Source organism: Sus scrofa, chromosome 4 (genome assembly GCF_054392235.1).
Source record: "Sus scrofa isolate SSC_HxYL_T2T_F1_AM1 chromosome 4, Sscrofa_HxYL_maternal_Yorkshire_Landrace_v2.0, whole genome shotgun sequence".
In the NCBI taxonomy this organism is placed as follows: domain Eukaryota; kingdom Metazoa; phylum Chordata; class Mammalia; order Artiodactyla; family Suidae; genus Sus; species Sus scrofa.
Genome location: NC_139386.1, coordinates 9,105,666 through 9,121,269, shown reverse-complemented (window position 1 = coordinate 9,121,269; position 15,604 = coordinate 9,105,666). Strand labels below are relative to the sequence as shown.

At 51.0% G+C, this 15,604-nt stretch overlaps 1 protein-coding gene across 2 annotated transcripts in view; it reads right to left on the bottom strand.

Moving 5' to 3' along the window:
- Positions 1 to 14,319, bottom strand: part of OC90 (otoconin 90) — a 33,750-nt gene extending 19,431 nt beyond the window's left edge. For both annotated transcript variants that reach the window (XM_085021643.1, XM_085021644.1), the window contains exons 1-4: positions 14,276 to 14,319; positions 8,694 to 8,786; positions 2,873 to 2,938; positions 1,217 to 1,273 (exon numbers count right to left, since the gene is read on the bottom strand). In XM_085021643.1, coding sequence (XP_084877769.1) covers positions 1,217 to 1,273; positions 2,873 to 2,938; positions 8,694 to 8,739 — 169 coding nt within the window. In that variant the 5' untranslated portion in view covers positions 8,740 to 8,786; positions 14,276 to 14,319. The remainder of the gene's footprint in view (positions 1 to 1,216; positions 1,274 to 2,872; positions 2,939 to 8,693; positions 8,787 to 14,275) is intronic.
- Between the last annotated feature and the right edge of the window lie 1,285 nt (positions 14,320 to 15,604).

Sequence of the window (15,604 nt, the reverse complement as noted above, 5' to 3'; positions counted from 1 at the left end):
CTCCAAAAACTTAAGGGGGAGTCTTAAGCTTTGGGGCAATATTTAGAAGCATTTAGGCAAAATTTCTTCCATAATAAAGCACAAAGGCGTGTAAGATAAGCGTTTTGATCTATACTTTTCTCCCTCCTTGCATGCGGTAAGGCGAGGCTGGATGGAACTGCAGCAACCACTTTGCAGCCATGAGGTCCTAAACCTAAAGCTGAAAAACCATTATGTCTGGGGCAGCAGTGCGACAAGATAAAAACAAGCTTGCTGAGTCTCTGATACCTGTGTAACCTACTGCACCAGTCCTGGTGCCTTCCGAGGGCTTTGTGAGATAACTAAATGTCTTTATTAGTTAAAGCACTGTGAGTTTGCTCAGTGGATCCCGAATGATACAGTCCTGGCAAAAAAGAGCTATAACTCAGTACACAGAGATAATAATTTGGGGGCACCTACTATTCTAATAATTTGGGGGCCCCTACTATGTGCCAGAAACTGTTAGATGCTTTAAATTGCATAGCAGTTCAAATTGGTAGAGTAATGCTTTAGAAAGCTTCCCTTTGGTCTATTATCCCTTACACTTCTTGTTAAACCTGCAAGGCAGGTGCTGTTCTGTCGCCTCAATTTCTGAAGATCAGAGACAGGCGCCCCCACAATGATGATTTACCCTAAACAAAAATGCTCTTGCAGGAGTTCCCGCCATGGGCCAGTGGGTTAAGAATCCAACTACAGCAGCTCAGGTCGCTGCAGAGGTGAAGGTTCCATCCCCAGCCTGGCCCAGTGGGCTAAAGATCCAGTATCAATAGGATGCTTCTTAAGCTCTCTGTGCATTTACAAGTCGAGAAGGAAAAGCAAAACCACTTTGGTGTGGGGGGGACTAGGTTCTGGACTCAGGACCTTGTCCCTTCTAGCTGCGTGGCTTTGGGCAAGTCCTTTAACTCCCTTAGGCTCAGTTTTCTTGTCGGTAACATGGGGACGCCATCCCCTCCTGGCCAAGCTGTGGTCAGGATGGATGAAGGAAGGTCAACGAAGGCACCTGCCAATTCCGAGACTCCCCCTGAGATGAAAGGTGCCCCTATTCTCATCAGAATCTTAGTCAGATGGCTTGGAGCTGCTGGGGAGGCCGTGGGAGGGCAGAGGGCAGAGTCCAAGGCCCCGGTGACCTCCTTAGATGCCCCCCTCCCCAGGATGCCCTGACACCTGGGAGATAAGAGCAAGTTCAGATTGAACTTACCAAAAACTTCAGCCACACCTTCCACATTTTTAAACACACCATTGAAGAACGTCATGTCTAAGTGGAAGGAAGAGAAAATAAAGAGACTTGGGGTCTCCCCTTCTGCTTCCCTGCCCACCCCCTGGAGGAAGGGTGAGTAAAACCCCTTCTGTAAGGAGAGATTTGACCTTGGGCTCACTTTCGGGTAACACAGGTTCCATGGATAAGACCAAGCATGAACTGTGTTGCTAGACAACAAAGCTCAGTGGTTAAAATAGCCTCCGGGGGCGTTCCCGTCATGGCTCAGTGGTTAAAATATAGGAACAATGGGGTTGCAGGTTCGATCCCTGGCCTCACTCAGTGGGTTAAGGATCTGGCGTTGCCCTGAGCTGTGGTGTAGATCTCAGACATGGCTTGGATCTGGCGTTGCTGTGGCTCTGGCATAAGCTGGCGGCTTCGGCTCTGATTAGACCCCTAGCCTGGGAACCTCCAAATGCCGCAGGAGCGGCCCTAGAAAAGGCAAAAAGACAGAAAAAAAAAAAAAAGGCTCAACTGTGGGTGAACTACAAACATCTGGTGGGAAGTCATGGGTCTGGGTCTCCATTGGTGAGAGGGCTCTTGTGATTGGCCATGTCCCTTCTGGGCGTCCTAGAAATTCTGCCTATGAAGTGGTCCCTAGAGATATTGGCTCCTATGGAGGACGAAGCTGCTAGGCCAGGGCAGGTCCTGGGGCTGCTCCACATGAATGAACCCCATTTCGCTTTAGACCCGCTGTGACCCAGGGACTCCTAGACCGCCTCGTAGATGCTGCCGGGCTACTTCTTGCTAAAGACGAAAGGCTGGCATGGCCTGCTGGCACACTGCACGTCCTGGTCTTGACCCTCTACAACCCAAGTGTGGCCTGTGAGTCTGAAGTCTCCTGGAGGAAGCCCTCCTAGCGGGCACTGCCCTTCCTACGGAGGTTACGCCGTTTGGAGAGAGGCCGCTCTCGTTTGGCTCTGGGTGGGACTGATCGCTCAGCTTGCCTGGGCTCATGCACGAATCATTTGGTTGACTCAGCTCCCTTCTCTGCAAGCTCAGAAACAGCCCTCGTTGCAGGGTTAACTGCACCAGCTGGCTCCCTATGCATCGTATTCTTCAGCGATGCCTGTGCAGGAAGCCGCCTGAGAAATCTGACAGTCCATCACCAGGAAAACCTTCCCTTCTCCAAGGGACAAGTACTGATCCTGCTTTCTAATGACCAGGGCCCTGCAACGCATCATCTTTCTCTTTTTGTCCTGCCTTTTCGTGCAGGGACCAGACAACCCCCATTGATCGGCCCATTCACTTCCTTCTCCTGGTTTCCCCCTTTCAGCTGCCCTTGGACATGCACTGAGCGTTTTTAGAACTTTGTCTCAAAGCAGAAACCAGTGGTGGGCCAGACACCAGGGTGGACTGTGAGGGAGAAGCTTCTGAAGACTCACTGGAATCATTGTATCTAGAGGTCCCACAGCTGTAAGTGAGTCTAGGGAATATTCAGAAGGGATCAATTCCTCTGCCCAGCTAGGTCTCCTAAGACGAGATCAAAGAATCCTGGCAGAAAAGGCATCTTATTTTAAATATATGAAAAAATAATGTTCTCAAGTTAAGAAAAAAATTAAAAGCCTAAATGTAAATATTAACAACAAGAATCCTTACTGATATTTTCTGAGAGTCCTGGGGGCAGCTCCCGTGGAAGGTGTGGGGTGTCCAGAGGGTGGCCCCCTAGAATGGAGGAGGAGAAGGGGATTAGCACGCATAAGGCCACGGCCCACAGGCTGGGCTGAGGCCGGCAGGTGGCAGCCAGGAGAGCAGTGAGGATGCTCGTAAACTCAATTCTATGCATATTTTTCTAGTACCTGCTCTGTGCCAGATCTCTGTGGTCAGCTCTGAAAGAATCCAGAGGCGTGGCTGACTCAGGCTGGCTGACCCCTACTGACCATGTCGGCTTAGTTTTAACCACACCACGTGGAAGTCCCTCCTCCCTCCCTCTTGCCGTGTTGGGAGACTGGCTAGTCGCCCGGCCTCTGAGTCCCATGCTCACCCGCATCCTCTAGTGACCTCTCCCACGGCACCATGCATGCCGAGGCTCAGTCTCCTTACGTGTGGGTCCCCGATTACACTCCGAGCACCTGCAGGCAGGAACCTCACGACGGCTGCAGCGCCAAGGCTCAGCACCTCACTTGGCACATCCAGTGTTTTTGGAGAGGGTTAAAGGAAGCCATAAAGAATGACTTGGGGCGTTCCCATCGTGGCTTAGCGGTAATGAACTGGACTAGTATCCAAGAGGATGTGGGTTCGATCCCTGGCCTCGCTCAGTGGGTTAAGGATCTGGCATTGCTGTGAGCGGTGGTGTAGCTCGCAGATGAGGCTTGCTCAGATCTGGTGTGGCTGTGGCTATGGTGTAGGCTGGCAGCTGCAGCTGTGATTTGACCTGTAGCCTTGGAACCTCCATATGCCACGAGTGTGGCTCTTAAGAATAAAGAATGACTTGGAAAGGCTGAGATGGGAGGCCTGGAGGCCAGGAATGTTTACAGTGACTGTGTCATCCAGGACAGAGAAAATGATGGTCTTACTTTAGACACAGGACTGCAAACCCAAATGTCTCCAGGGATCAGGCAGATAATGTAAATGGGAGCGTGGTCCAGAGCCGGGAGGCGATAGGGATTGGTGGGGCCTGCGGAAAACTAAAGAGCCCCAGGTCACAGTGGCAGGGGCAGCTGTCACTCAGCCCTGGGCCTTGGAGAAGGAGACCCACAATTCAGATTCTTCAAAATGTGCTGGCTATAAACCAATTATAATGAAAAACAAAAATCATGTTTTAAAAAATGTGCTGGGAACCTGAATTTTGGGTAAAAATTTCCCATTTTAAGCTCTTGGCTTAAATTTCAAATTTGAAAAACAGGTCTGAGGAGTTCCCACTGGGGCACAATGGGGTCGGCCAGCATCTCCAGAGCACAGGATGCAGGTTCGATCCCTGGCCCAGCACAGTGGGTTAAGTGTCCGATGTTGCTGCAGCTGTGGCTTAGGTCTCAGTTGAGGCTCAGCTCTGATCCCCGGCCCGGAAACTCCATATGGCGCGAGGGGCAGCCTAAAAAGAAATAAAGGGGGGATGTCTGTAGGCTGATTTCTGTTTGCGAGTGAAAGGAAGATGCTTTGGGTGTGTGCAGAGGGGTTAAGGGGCTGGTACTCCGTCTGGGCCAGCCAGGCATGATGTCCACTGCTCCACTTTTGGTGTCGAACAGGGCTCCTCTCGGCCAGATGCTCGGCATGGTTCCCAGGGAGGCGAGTTCCCTCCGGCCCGAGCACGTGGGCTGTAGGGCAAGGGCGCCCTGCAAATCACGGGCTTTCAGACCGGGAGGGAGACCCATGGCCTCAGCACCCTTGGAGCCCATCACAGAGCCCATGCCATTTCTCTGGCCAATTTTACATTTAGCATAACTGCCCCAGGAACTCTTCAATGGATACACCAGCCAAGAGCTAAGAATGCCTGCTGCCCACTTCAGCAGCAACAGAAGGACATGGCCTGCTGCTTGATAGTTACTTTACTGGCATTTCCTTGGTGCCACTGATACCATCTCTGCCCTGGAGGGTGGGGAGTGACTTTATTACCCAGATGTGCTAATAAGGGGTGTCTGCCCCTCCCCCACGCACTCCCACGCACTTTCAGGAGCAGCTAAAACGGTCCCCCTGGCTTTTAAATTGTTTATCCCAGAGTTTTGAATGAGTTTACTCACAAAGTCCAGAGGGTAGGGTGTGGGGGGAAGAGAAGGAAGGTCAGAGGCAACATGAGGACAGAATTTACCAGAATAAAATTGGTTCTGATTCAGAGTGTCGTTATACACGGAAGGTGACTATCATTTGTTTTATTCCAGGCTTCACTTTATACATGTCACCTTATGTAACCCTCTGCTCAGTGCTGGGAGGCACATGTTGTCATTACCACTTTATTTTCATTTATTTATTTTACAGCTGCACCTGCAGCATATCAGAAGTTCCCAGGTTAGGGGTCGAATCGGAGCTGCAGCTGCTGGCCTACACCACAGCCACAGCAACGCCAGATCCAAGCCATGGGTGTGACCTACACCACAGCTCACGGCAACACCGGATCTGAGCCACATCTGCGACCTACACTGCAGCTTGCAGCAACGCCAGATCCTTAACCCACCGAGGGAGGCCAGGGATCAAACCCACATCATGGGTACTCGTCAGGTTCTTAACCTGCTGAGCCCCAACGGGAACTCCCCACTACCATTTTATAGACAATGACACTGAGACTTGTACTGAAGCTCTTGACCGGGCATGGAGGCTTTCCGTGACCCGGCTTCTGCCTAGCTTTGCAGAAGCATCACCTGCCTTGAGCGTCACACTCCCGCCAGGCTGAGAAGCTCACATTTTCTAGACACCAAACGACTTCTTTGCCATCCTGCCATCGCTCATGCTGTGGCCTGGACCTGAGGTTTTTGTCTGCTCCCCTTTTTATTACTGACTCTCACCCACATGCTAGGGTTCCACTCCAAGCTCAAGAAGCCCAACCCAAGCCCATCCCGGGCTGGGTCAGGTTCCCCCTCTGTGCTGCCACAAAGCCGGGAGGTTCTTCCTCGTGGTGCTCAGACTGGCATGTTGCAATGATCTCTTTATGTGAATCACTGTTTCCCCTCCTAACCTAGGAACCTATTGAGGGTAAGCTCTGTGACAATTTGAGGCATGAATTCAATCAACACCTGATTCATGCATGCATGACTGAACTACATGCAATGGCTGAACCACGCCAATCCCAGGGCCAGTTCATCAGCCAGTGAGCACTGGGCCCCTAGAATCACAGAATCCTAGTCTTATAAACTTCAAGCAAAATTAGGAGATGCCGGGTAGTGGAAGGATAAGGCCTGTTAGTGGTTACGAGTGGGGTTTCATAGCGTTAAGTATTCTACCCAGAAGATCCACCAGGAAAGCGTACAACCTGCCCTTGCCCAGCCCTCTTCCCCGAGCTTCTGGAAGGAGAGGACAGTGAGACGTGGGAACTTGTACCGCCACGTGGGGGCAGTGCAGAGCTCCCTGGTGTAGGTCCAAGGACATCGCCGCCTTCTAACTCAGCTCTGACCATCATCCCGAGGGCTAAACTCCTGCCCTTTGAACTCATGAACCAGTGAAGAGAAGAGGGAAGGCAGGGTCTGCCTGGCTGTGTTGATCAGGAAAACACAGAGGCCCCTTTGGTCTTGCCAACAGGACGGAGGAACACTCCACGGAGGAGAGACCCTGCCAGGCCCAGGGACTCCTCTTCGCCAGCAGGTCCAAAGCGTGGCCTTGAAACAGGACTCAGACTGCTACTAGGAGCGGCCACGAGAGGGCGCTTTGCAGAGCTCCAACTCCAGCAAGTGCTGTGCTCTGAAGCCCAGGGCTGTGTTTGCGTAGAGGCCACATCCCTGCGTCCCTCCCCGCGGCTCCCAGCCAGCGACTACTCAGCACCGGCAGGAAGTCACGGTGGGCTGGGTCCCTAGGGGATACAGGACTCTTCTAATGGGCTCCTCCCTGGGGGCCTTGCCAAATTCCCTCAACCCACCTGCGCTAAGATGCAGTCACCTCTCCCCGTCTCCCCGTCTCTCCTTCACCTGCACAGCTGTCTGACTGCCCCGGTCTTTCCTGGTTGACACTCCATTTTCTTCGCACAGGTGTTTCCGCTAATGAAATCTTGGCACACGTCATCCTGCCCTGGCATCAAAGAGGACCCCAGACTTTTTGGAAAGTAGGGTGCAGGTAGAGCCTTAAAATCAGACCTTTCCCCCTACAGTGTCTGGACCAAGAATTGGCGGACTGCAGAGATGGGCAGTCTCTGTGGATTGCAGGGGTGGTGGGTACACACTCACCCCTGCAAAACTGGGGCTGTGGGCGTGGCACATTTAAACCCATAGGTATATATGTGTGTTTGCCCTTAAGCTTCGGCTTTTTTTTTTTTTTTTCAGCTCTAGGCGTTTGCTTTTGAAAATCAAATCTCTTGGGATGAACATGCAAATGTTTGTGACAATTTATCATAACAGGAATAACAGGATGCCAGATCATTTTTAGTGTCACAACATAAAGAAAGGGGAACAGAGACAAAGTAAGAAGAACAGGGAGAAAAATGTTTAGGGGCCTCAGTTTTATAGAGGAATGAAGAAAATTTTAAGGCATGTAAATGCCGGTGGGATGATAGCAAAGGGGCATTTTTGATCAAAGGGAAGTGTATCGTTTTGGAAGAGGAAGAGGTTAGTTAGCGAAGAGAAGTTTAAAAAATTATAAAAATAGGTTTGGGTAAATGGAGATCTCATTGAAAAGGAAAAAAAGAGGGAAAAACTGAAAATCTGTAGAATCATTCCCAATGTTGTCCCCAAAAATGAGGTGGGTTATGACCATAGCGGGGACTTGTTGGGCACCCCTTGAGGGGCTGAAATGGCAGCCCCAGGGGCTCTAACATTGGGACCCCAGTCATGACCGAAAGGTTTTAATACAAAAAAATTCCTCTATGAAGGAAATAAATCATCAACAGAAGCCCAGCAACTTCCGAAAGTGGTTGACCCCACTCCTCCTGGAGGGAAGGTCTGGGTGGTGTTTGGAAGGATTCGGACTCGAAGGAAAGACTCAGAGTCTTCTGGAAGGGGGTTACACTGTAATTTCAACCTACAGGCTTCTGGGTGACTTGCAAACCTCTTGTATGATCCGCTACCTCAGGCCCTGGTCAAGATAAATTATCAATAATATTGTGGAGTCACTGTCCCTCGTCCTCACTATTGTATCTGGAAGGAAGCCGTAGACGGCGGGGCTCAGTGTATTGGTGCAGAGTCTACCTGAGCGTGAGAAAAGGAGGAGAAAATGCTGAGAAGAATCAGTGATCGTGATGACGATGGTGCCCAAGCAGGTGCAGGAACAAGTGAGTTGGGATCTGAGAACTGCATAAATATGCAAATAAGAGGGAATGTAGGAAGAAGCCAGAAGTCTCGGATTCACAGCCAAGACTCCAAGTAAACTTGAAACCATTATCCTCGTTGCCAAGCCGCGTGCCTAGATGGCTTTAGGGTTGGGTGGCAGGGGACCCAACTTTAGGGCTAGAATCGTTCTCCGTTTACTATGGATATACCTCCAAAGGGGCAAGGGAGCGGCTGCGTGTCAGGAAGGCGGACCGCACACTCCAAGGGCATCAGCCCATCAAGGGATGGCGGCCGTGAGCAGCGGGGGAGGAGAGGACCTTGCTAGCTGGCCCCCCCTTGCCTTCTGTTTCCCCCTCGAACCCACCTCAACTCCCCTCCCACAGCCCACGTGCTATCCAGCGCACCGAAAATATCAACTGGATTCACCCCAGAGCCCATCATGAATGCTTGATTTCCACCACGCATGAGGCAAGAGGATAAAAGCACTGATAAGCAAATCAGATGGAATTTGACAAGACTCCCAGGGTTCATAGTAATTATATTCTAAGCCAGGAATACAGTAAAATACCGCAACTCACCGCCACGTGGGGCCATCAGCATTCCTAGCAGGAGAAGCACGATCATGGCAGCAGAGCAAACGGTGGGACCCTGACATCAACTGGAACAGGCTCCTGGGAGAGAAGTCAGCAGAACACAACAATCTGCTTTCAGAAACCATAGAATAAGACCCCACGGGGGCTGTTTGTCCCATAATACAGGAGGGTGAAAGGAGGAGGCCCCCAAAGGGTTTCTGTTCCAGCTTCACCTGCAGCTTTACTAGCAATAGGTCAGTAGGAAGATGGTGTTCCCTCTTTGAGACTCAGTTTATTCATCTGTAAAATGGACACCTTACTGCGTGTTCCTCGAGGTCATAGTTCTGGTCTCATTTATTTGTTCACTAAGTCCATGGTCATGTTTTGTGTACCAGGCACAAGAAGTCAAGTGAGGTAAACACACCTGCCTGTGGGCAGTTCACAGGAATAGGGAAGGGCTGCAACTTAACAGGGGCTGTAGTCTGACTTTCGGAATTCGAGTTCTGAGCAACTCATAAGTTATGATCCACCAGCATTTCGAGCAGCATTGTTTTTTTTTAATTGAAGTGTAGTTTATTTACAATGTTGTGTTAGTTTCAGGTGTACAGCAAAGTGAATCATATATATATATATATATATATATATTCTTTTTCAGATTTTTTTCCATTATAGTTTATTAAAAGACACTGAATAGAGTTCCCTGGGCTGTGCATTTGGTCCCAAACTCCTAATTTATCCCCCCCCTCCTGTTATCCTCTTTGGTAATCACATGTTTTCCTGTGAATTTATTTCTGTTTTGTAAATAAGTGTATTTATATCATTGATGTATCTGTTTGTTTTTTAGGGCCACACCCGTGGCATATGGAAATTCCCAGGCCAGGGGCTGAATTGGAATTGCAGCCGCCGGCCTACGCCACAGCCTCAGCAACACCAGATCTGAGCCACATCTGTAATCTATGCCACAGCTTGAGGCAACACTCTATCCTTAACCCACTGAATGAAGGCAGGGATCAAACCTGCATCCTCACGGATAGTAGTTTGGTTCTTAACCCACTGAGTCACAACAGGAACTCTTATATCATTTTTTTTTTGATTCCACATATAAATATTATCATATGATATTCTTTTTTCTTTTCTTTTTTTCTTTTTTTGCTTTTTTTGGGGGCCGTACTTGCAGCATACGGAAGTTCCCAGGCTCGGGGTCCAATCGTGGCTACAGCTGCCGGCCTAGACCACAGCCACAGCAACTTGGGATCCAAGCCACGTCTGCGATCTATACCACAGCTCATGTCAATGCTGGATCCCTGACCCACTGAGCGAGGGCAGGGATCAAATCCGCATCCTCATGGCTACTCATCTAGATTTGTCTCCACTGCGCCACGACAGGAACTCCTCATGGGATGTTCTCGAGCAGACTGGCTCTGAACCTTATTTTACCAACATCACAGAATGATGGGGCCAAGGTGTGGTGGCACTGCCTGCTAGCAAACAATGCTTTTCCTGCAGCTGCTCCATCTTTCTTTCTTTCCTTGGATTTTGAGCAACTTAAATGCTTTGTGACAGTCCTAGTGGTTCAAGAAATATGCCTCAGGGTTCCCGTCGTGGTGCAATGGTTAACAAATCCGACCAGGAACCATGAGGTTGTGGGTTCGGTCCCTGCCCTCGCTCAGTGGGTTGACGATCCGGCGTTGCCATGAGCTGTGGTGCAGGTTGCAGACTTGGCTCGGATCCCGCGTTGCTATGGCTCTGGTGTAGGCTGGTGGCTACAGCTCCGATTAGACCCCTAGCCTGGGAATCTCCATATGCCGCGGGAGCAGCCCAAGAAATAACAAAAAGGACCAAAAAAAAAAAAAAAAAAAAGAAAGAAATATGCCTCAGGGACAGCCTGGGGGGCGGAGCAAGGTGGGCAGGGTCAGGAACCTGCCGCATTCAGCTGTAGCTGCCCTATGATCTGAGCAGTAATATGGAACTTTGGTCGGCACTTACTGCCTATTGAGTCAAGCAGGTCACACGTGTGTTTTGAGGGAAGGAACAATTTGAAGACCAGAGGGATTTAGAATAGGTTTAGGTCCCCAAGAATCTCATTCCCAAAGGAATGTGAGTTGGATGGTTGACATCTACCTATTCTGTTTTAGAACATATTTTGAGAACCAAGTTAGAATAATAATACAGAGTGATCACCCTACCCCAGCCATTGGCACCAAGTACAAGGCTGCTAGATATGGTTGTACAGTTGTACCTGTTGTGCACTGAGCAAAGGTGTTGTGCTAATATGGGCAAGTAGGGGCTGAAATGCAACCAGGGCTCAACTCACAAGCTTGCCCTCTTCAGGGCAGTATCCATCTGGAGGAAAGGGGCACTTTCTGCATTTATTCTCCCAGCAGCGAAGGGTGCTCCATATCCTGGAGACCCAGCCCAGGTACCCAGGGCCATGGTGGGCAGCTCTACACATAGGCAGGGCTTAGTATGGGGAAGGTGTCCCAGGGGAGAAGACTTTGCAGACTGTAGAATAACTGCTCTGTGAACTTGCCCCAGGGCTCAGCAATTCAAATGTTCATTGAATGAATACAAAAGGAGAGGGTGCGAGTCGCATTCAACTTAAGCATTCTCTAATACTCTGCTTATTATCTGACAGACGTCATGCTCTGCTTACAACCTTTTCTGGCCACTTAAGTTCTTCTAGCAGGTTAACTCTCAAGGTTAGACAGGCTCTCTGGTGCCCAGGCTCTCCCTCTGGGGAATGGTATGGGCTGCCCTATTGAAGTCATACCCGCATGACTGAGGCCGATGGTACTACCTGGCTGTTTGTAGTATTGCCTTATTAAGATGGGTTTTTTTTTTTTTTCCCTCTCTTTTTTAAGGCCGCACCTCCTACCTACGGAAGTTCTCAGCTAGGGGTCAAATCAGAGCTGCAGTTGTGGCCTATACCACAGCCATGGCAATGCCAGATCCTTAATCCACTGAGCAAGGCCAGGGATCAAACCTGAATCTTCATGGATACTGTGATGGGTTCTTAACCCCCTGAGCCACAACGGGAACTCCCAAAGTCAGATTTTTAATTGTTACCATCGCACAGCAACAGGGTGTCAAACGTTTGCTCTCTGAACAGGCCGTGGAAGCATCTAGCCCAAACTCTCTTTTTATAAGATGAGAGCATTGAGGCTCGAGGCTGGTGATTTATGGTAAAAACCACCTCCCAGACCCAGTGCTCCTTATATTAACAGTATAACTTCGGAGGAGTCCTGAGGACCGAATGAGTTAGTCCGTGCAGGGCATTTACAAGCGCCTGATGGAGAGAAATGGCGCAAAATCATCAGTAATTACGACAACAGCATCCCGCACGCAGTAAAGACTCAGGAAACAGTAGCGATTACAAAGAGGGCTCTAATCCCCAGTTTGGGTAGAAGCCCCTGTTGGGCGAAATGCGACAGGGGGTCAGTTTCGTCCCGTGGATGTTGTCCTCCTCCTCTTGTGACACTCATTTCACGGGCATTTTTTTCCTGAGTGGTCCTGATGCTCAGAGAGGACAAGCTGGGGGTGGGGGATGTTTATGGAACTGTAAATACATTTATTGGATTTTCAAGCATCTCTTTCATTAGAATGTAAATGAGCAGAAACGACCTTATTACTGACACAAGTTTGACTCCGCTCAAATATTTTTTAAAAGTAGGTTACAGGGAGGGGGAGGTGGGGAGTTCGTGTTTCACGGGACAGAGGTTCCGTTGGGGCAGGGCTGGAGGAGATGGAAGTGAAGTTAATAGAACAATGGGAATGCACTTTTTTTTTTGCTTTTTAGAGCCATACCCACAGCATATGGAGGTTCCCAGGCTAGGGGTCAAATTGGAGCTACAGCTGCCGGCCTACACCACAGCAACGCCAGATCCGAGCCACATCTGTGACCTACACCACAGGTCCCAGCAATACCAGATCCTTAATCCACTGATTGAGGCCAGGGATCGAACCTGAGACCTCACAGTTCCTAGTCGGAGTCATTTCTACTGGGCCACGACGGGAACTCTGTAAGTGCACTTAATGCTATTGAACTGCACACAGAAAAATGGTTAAAATGCCAAGTTTTATGTTCTGCATACTTGACCACAATTCAATCTAAGTTCTATGCTCCGGGACTTTATTCCTCTAAACACTACCTTTCGTTGACAGGGTCATTCTTTGTGCTGCTTCTTCACCAAGCATCTCCATGTCCTGGCTGGTAAAGACCCTCTAGGACTTTCTAGGTGGAGAACTGAGGCTTGGAGAGGTCCGGGAACTTGCCAAGGCTGCCTTAGCCAAGGGCCCCACTGCGTGGACCCCAGGGCAGCACCAGGCACAAGGTTCAAATGGAGGTCAGCCAGTCCCACTTCAGTCTTTGCTCCGTGACCTGAAGCTGTGATGTTGAGCATTAAACCTCATATACGCAGCCTTGTACACTCACTGTACAACCGTGGAGATTTTAGGCGATAACTGCATGCGGGGGACAGAGTGGCCAGCTCCTCGCCGGAGTGTGGTGTGACTGCCACGGATGATCCCCAGCTGGGAGCCAAAAAAAGGGAACTCTCGAGCTGGCCAGAGGTGGCAGTGCTGAGGGAGACTTGGGGTGGGGGACGGGGGCAGGATTAGGATTCAGGGGTGGGACACTCAGGGCCACTGGCAAATCGGGCATCCTTCTGCTGGCTGAGTCGGGTGCCGTTGGGGGTGGGGCCATCCATCCTTTTCCTGATGTGCCCCAGGAAGCCTCTGGGGCCATCGGTGACCCTGGGCAGTGCTGTCTTGTAGGACGGAGGGTGCCCAGACCTTGGTCTGCATACCCTGGCAGCCTGGCTCCCCAAGCCATCTCCTGAGGATGATTCTACCCAGTCTAGGACGTGTCTGAGAGCAAGGCCAAGGACAGACCCGGGTGGGGCTCTGGGGCTCTGCCTTTCACTTGAGGAGTGCTCTGAGCCAGTCACTGAAGCTGCCCGGAACGCCTTTTCCTGGGCAGCAAGATGCCCGTTTCACCTCCCCAGGGCATCTTGGGGATTAAGTGGAATAATCCTTGTCAAGGTGGGGCGTGCCTGACCCCTGCTAGGTGCTCAGTGAGGCTGGCCCATCATTAATGATAATTCTAGTTCCACACCAGGTGCTCTGGGGAGAGGCACTGGCCCGCACAGGTTGGCAGGTCCCGCACTGATGGGTTGTGGTGGTGGGTCCCCCCCAACCGCCCCCAGGTAAATTCACCAGGTGTTGTCCGCTGACACTGCATCTCCTCAAACAAGGGCTCAGAGGGCCTTTGAGTTTCTAGCTGCATCTTGGAGTAGCATCCTGGTCACAGACACCTCTTGGGAGCATCTCCCCCATTCCTCCATCCTTCCCCCCTCCCTCCATTCTTTCATCCCTTCCTCTCTTTTTCTCCCTCCCTCCCTCCTTCCCCTCCTCCCTCCCCTCCCCCCCCCCGTCTCTTCCCTCCCCTCCTCCCTCCATCTCCCCATCCTTTCCTCCCTATTTCTCTCCCTTTCTCCCTCCCTCTCTTAATCCATCCTTAACCCCCTCCCTCCAAACCTCCCTGCCTCCCTGTTTGGCTCCCCACTCCATCAGGAGAAGGGGGTGCCTACCGTGGAGGTTCCACTCGAAAGCCGTTGGAAGGATGCTTGGCTTTGAACGGGATGGGGACTGAGTCCTTTATACCCCAGGGAGAGACCCTTAGTCATGCGATCCAACCCCCTCCTCACATCAGGAAGACAGCCTTTGATGTCCTTTGCCAGGTGGGCTGCCTCTGTAGGGAGGGGGCACCGTAATGCTTGGCTTGGAGCAGGTGGCGACTCCATATTAAAAGGCCCATCCTGAGCCCCGGAGGAGACCCAGGCTTTAATTAGAGAACAATGGCTCCCCTGTTCCACAGCCCATCTCCCCTCAAAGCCTTGGAGGCCCGGAGATTATGTCTCCGGGTCACTGGAGGAGCGCTGATGAAATTTACAAAGGCTCTCCCTCCAAGAAGAGGGCTGGCTTTGTCTGTTGTAGTTAATTCCCCAGCAAGAGGCTCTCTGGGGAAATTCTTTTTATATGTTCCTGGCCCCAGGCCTGGGAATTTGATGCCTCTCTCCTTGAGGGGTTTCCTGCACGAGCTGGGGGAGGGCGGGGTGGGGCTCTGTGAGCAGACAGCCCTGCCGACTCATGAACAGAGGGGCGTAGAGCTGGTCTTGCTCAGCCGAGGCTCTGCATCCATGAAATGGGTCTAATCCCACTAGGGCTGTGGGAATGACCTGCGCCAGGTGGGTGGATGGTAGCTGGCTACAGCTCCTCCTGAGGGATGGTTCTCATCACCTCCTATGAAGGGGCCTTGGGAGATTATCTGATCCCTAGTACAGCAAGTCTGATTCGTTGTAGTAACTAAGTTTGAGTAAAGGGTATCGAGAAATCGTATCTGAATCGCTCTAGAGGATGGGTTTGGTTTTCCTCATTTATCCCTGTGTTGTCTTCCCAAAGTCCCAAGTTTAAGTCACTTCAGGTACTGGGTCAGAGTCTCAAGGCCTGGGCTGGTTTGTTCATGCCAGCATCACGCCCCCACCCCACCCTGGTTCTTTGGTCTTGGGGTCATCATGGGAGTTTCTCTCTCTCTCTCTCTCTCTCTCTCTCTTTCTCTCTCTCTCCTTTTTTGGCTTTTTAGGGCTGCAGGTGGCATATGGAGGTTCCCAGGCTAGGGGTCGAATCAGAGCTGCAGCTGCCACCCTACGCCACAGCCACAGCCACGCCAGATCCAAGCCACATCTGCCACCTACACCACAGCTCACAGCAACACCGAATCCTTAACCCACTGAGCACAGCCACGGATCAAACCCGAATCCTTGTGGATACTCGTCAGGTTCGGTCATGCTAAGCCACGATGGGAACTCCATGACCTTGGAGCAGGCGGGGAGGTGGCCTTGCTGCATGGATTGTGACTG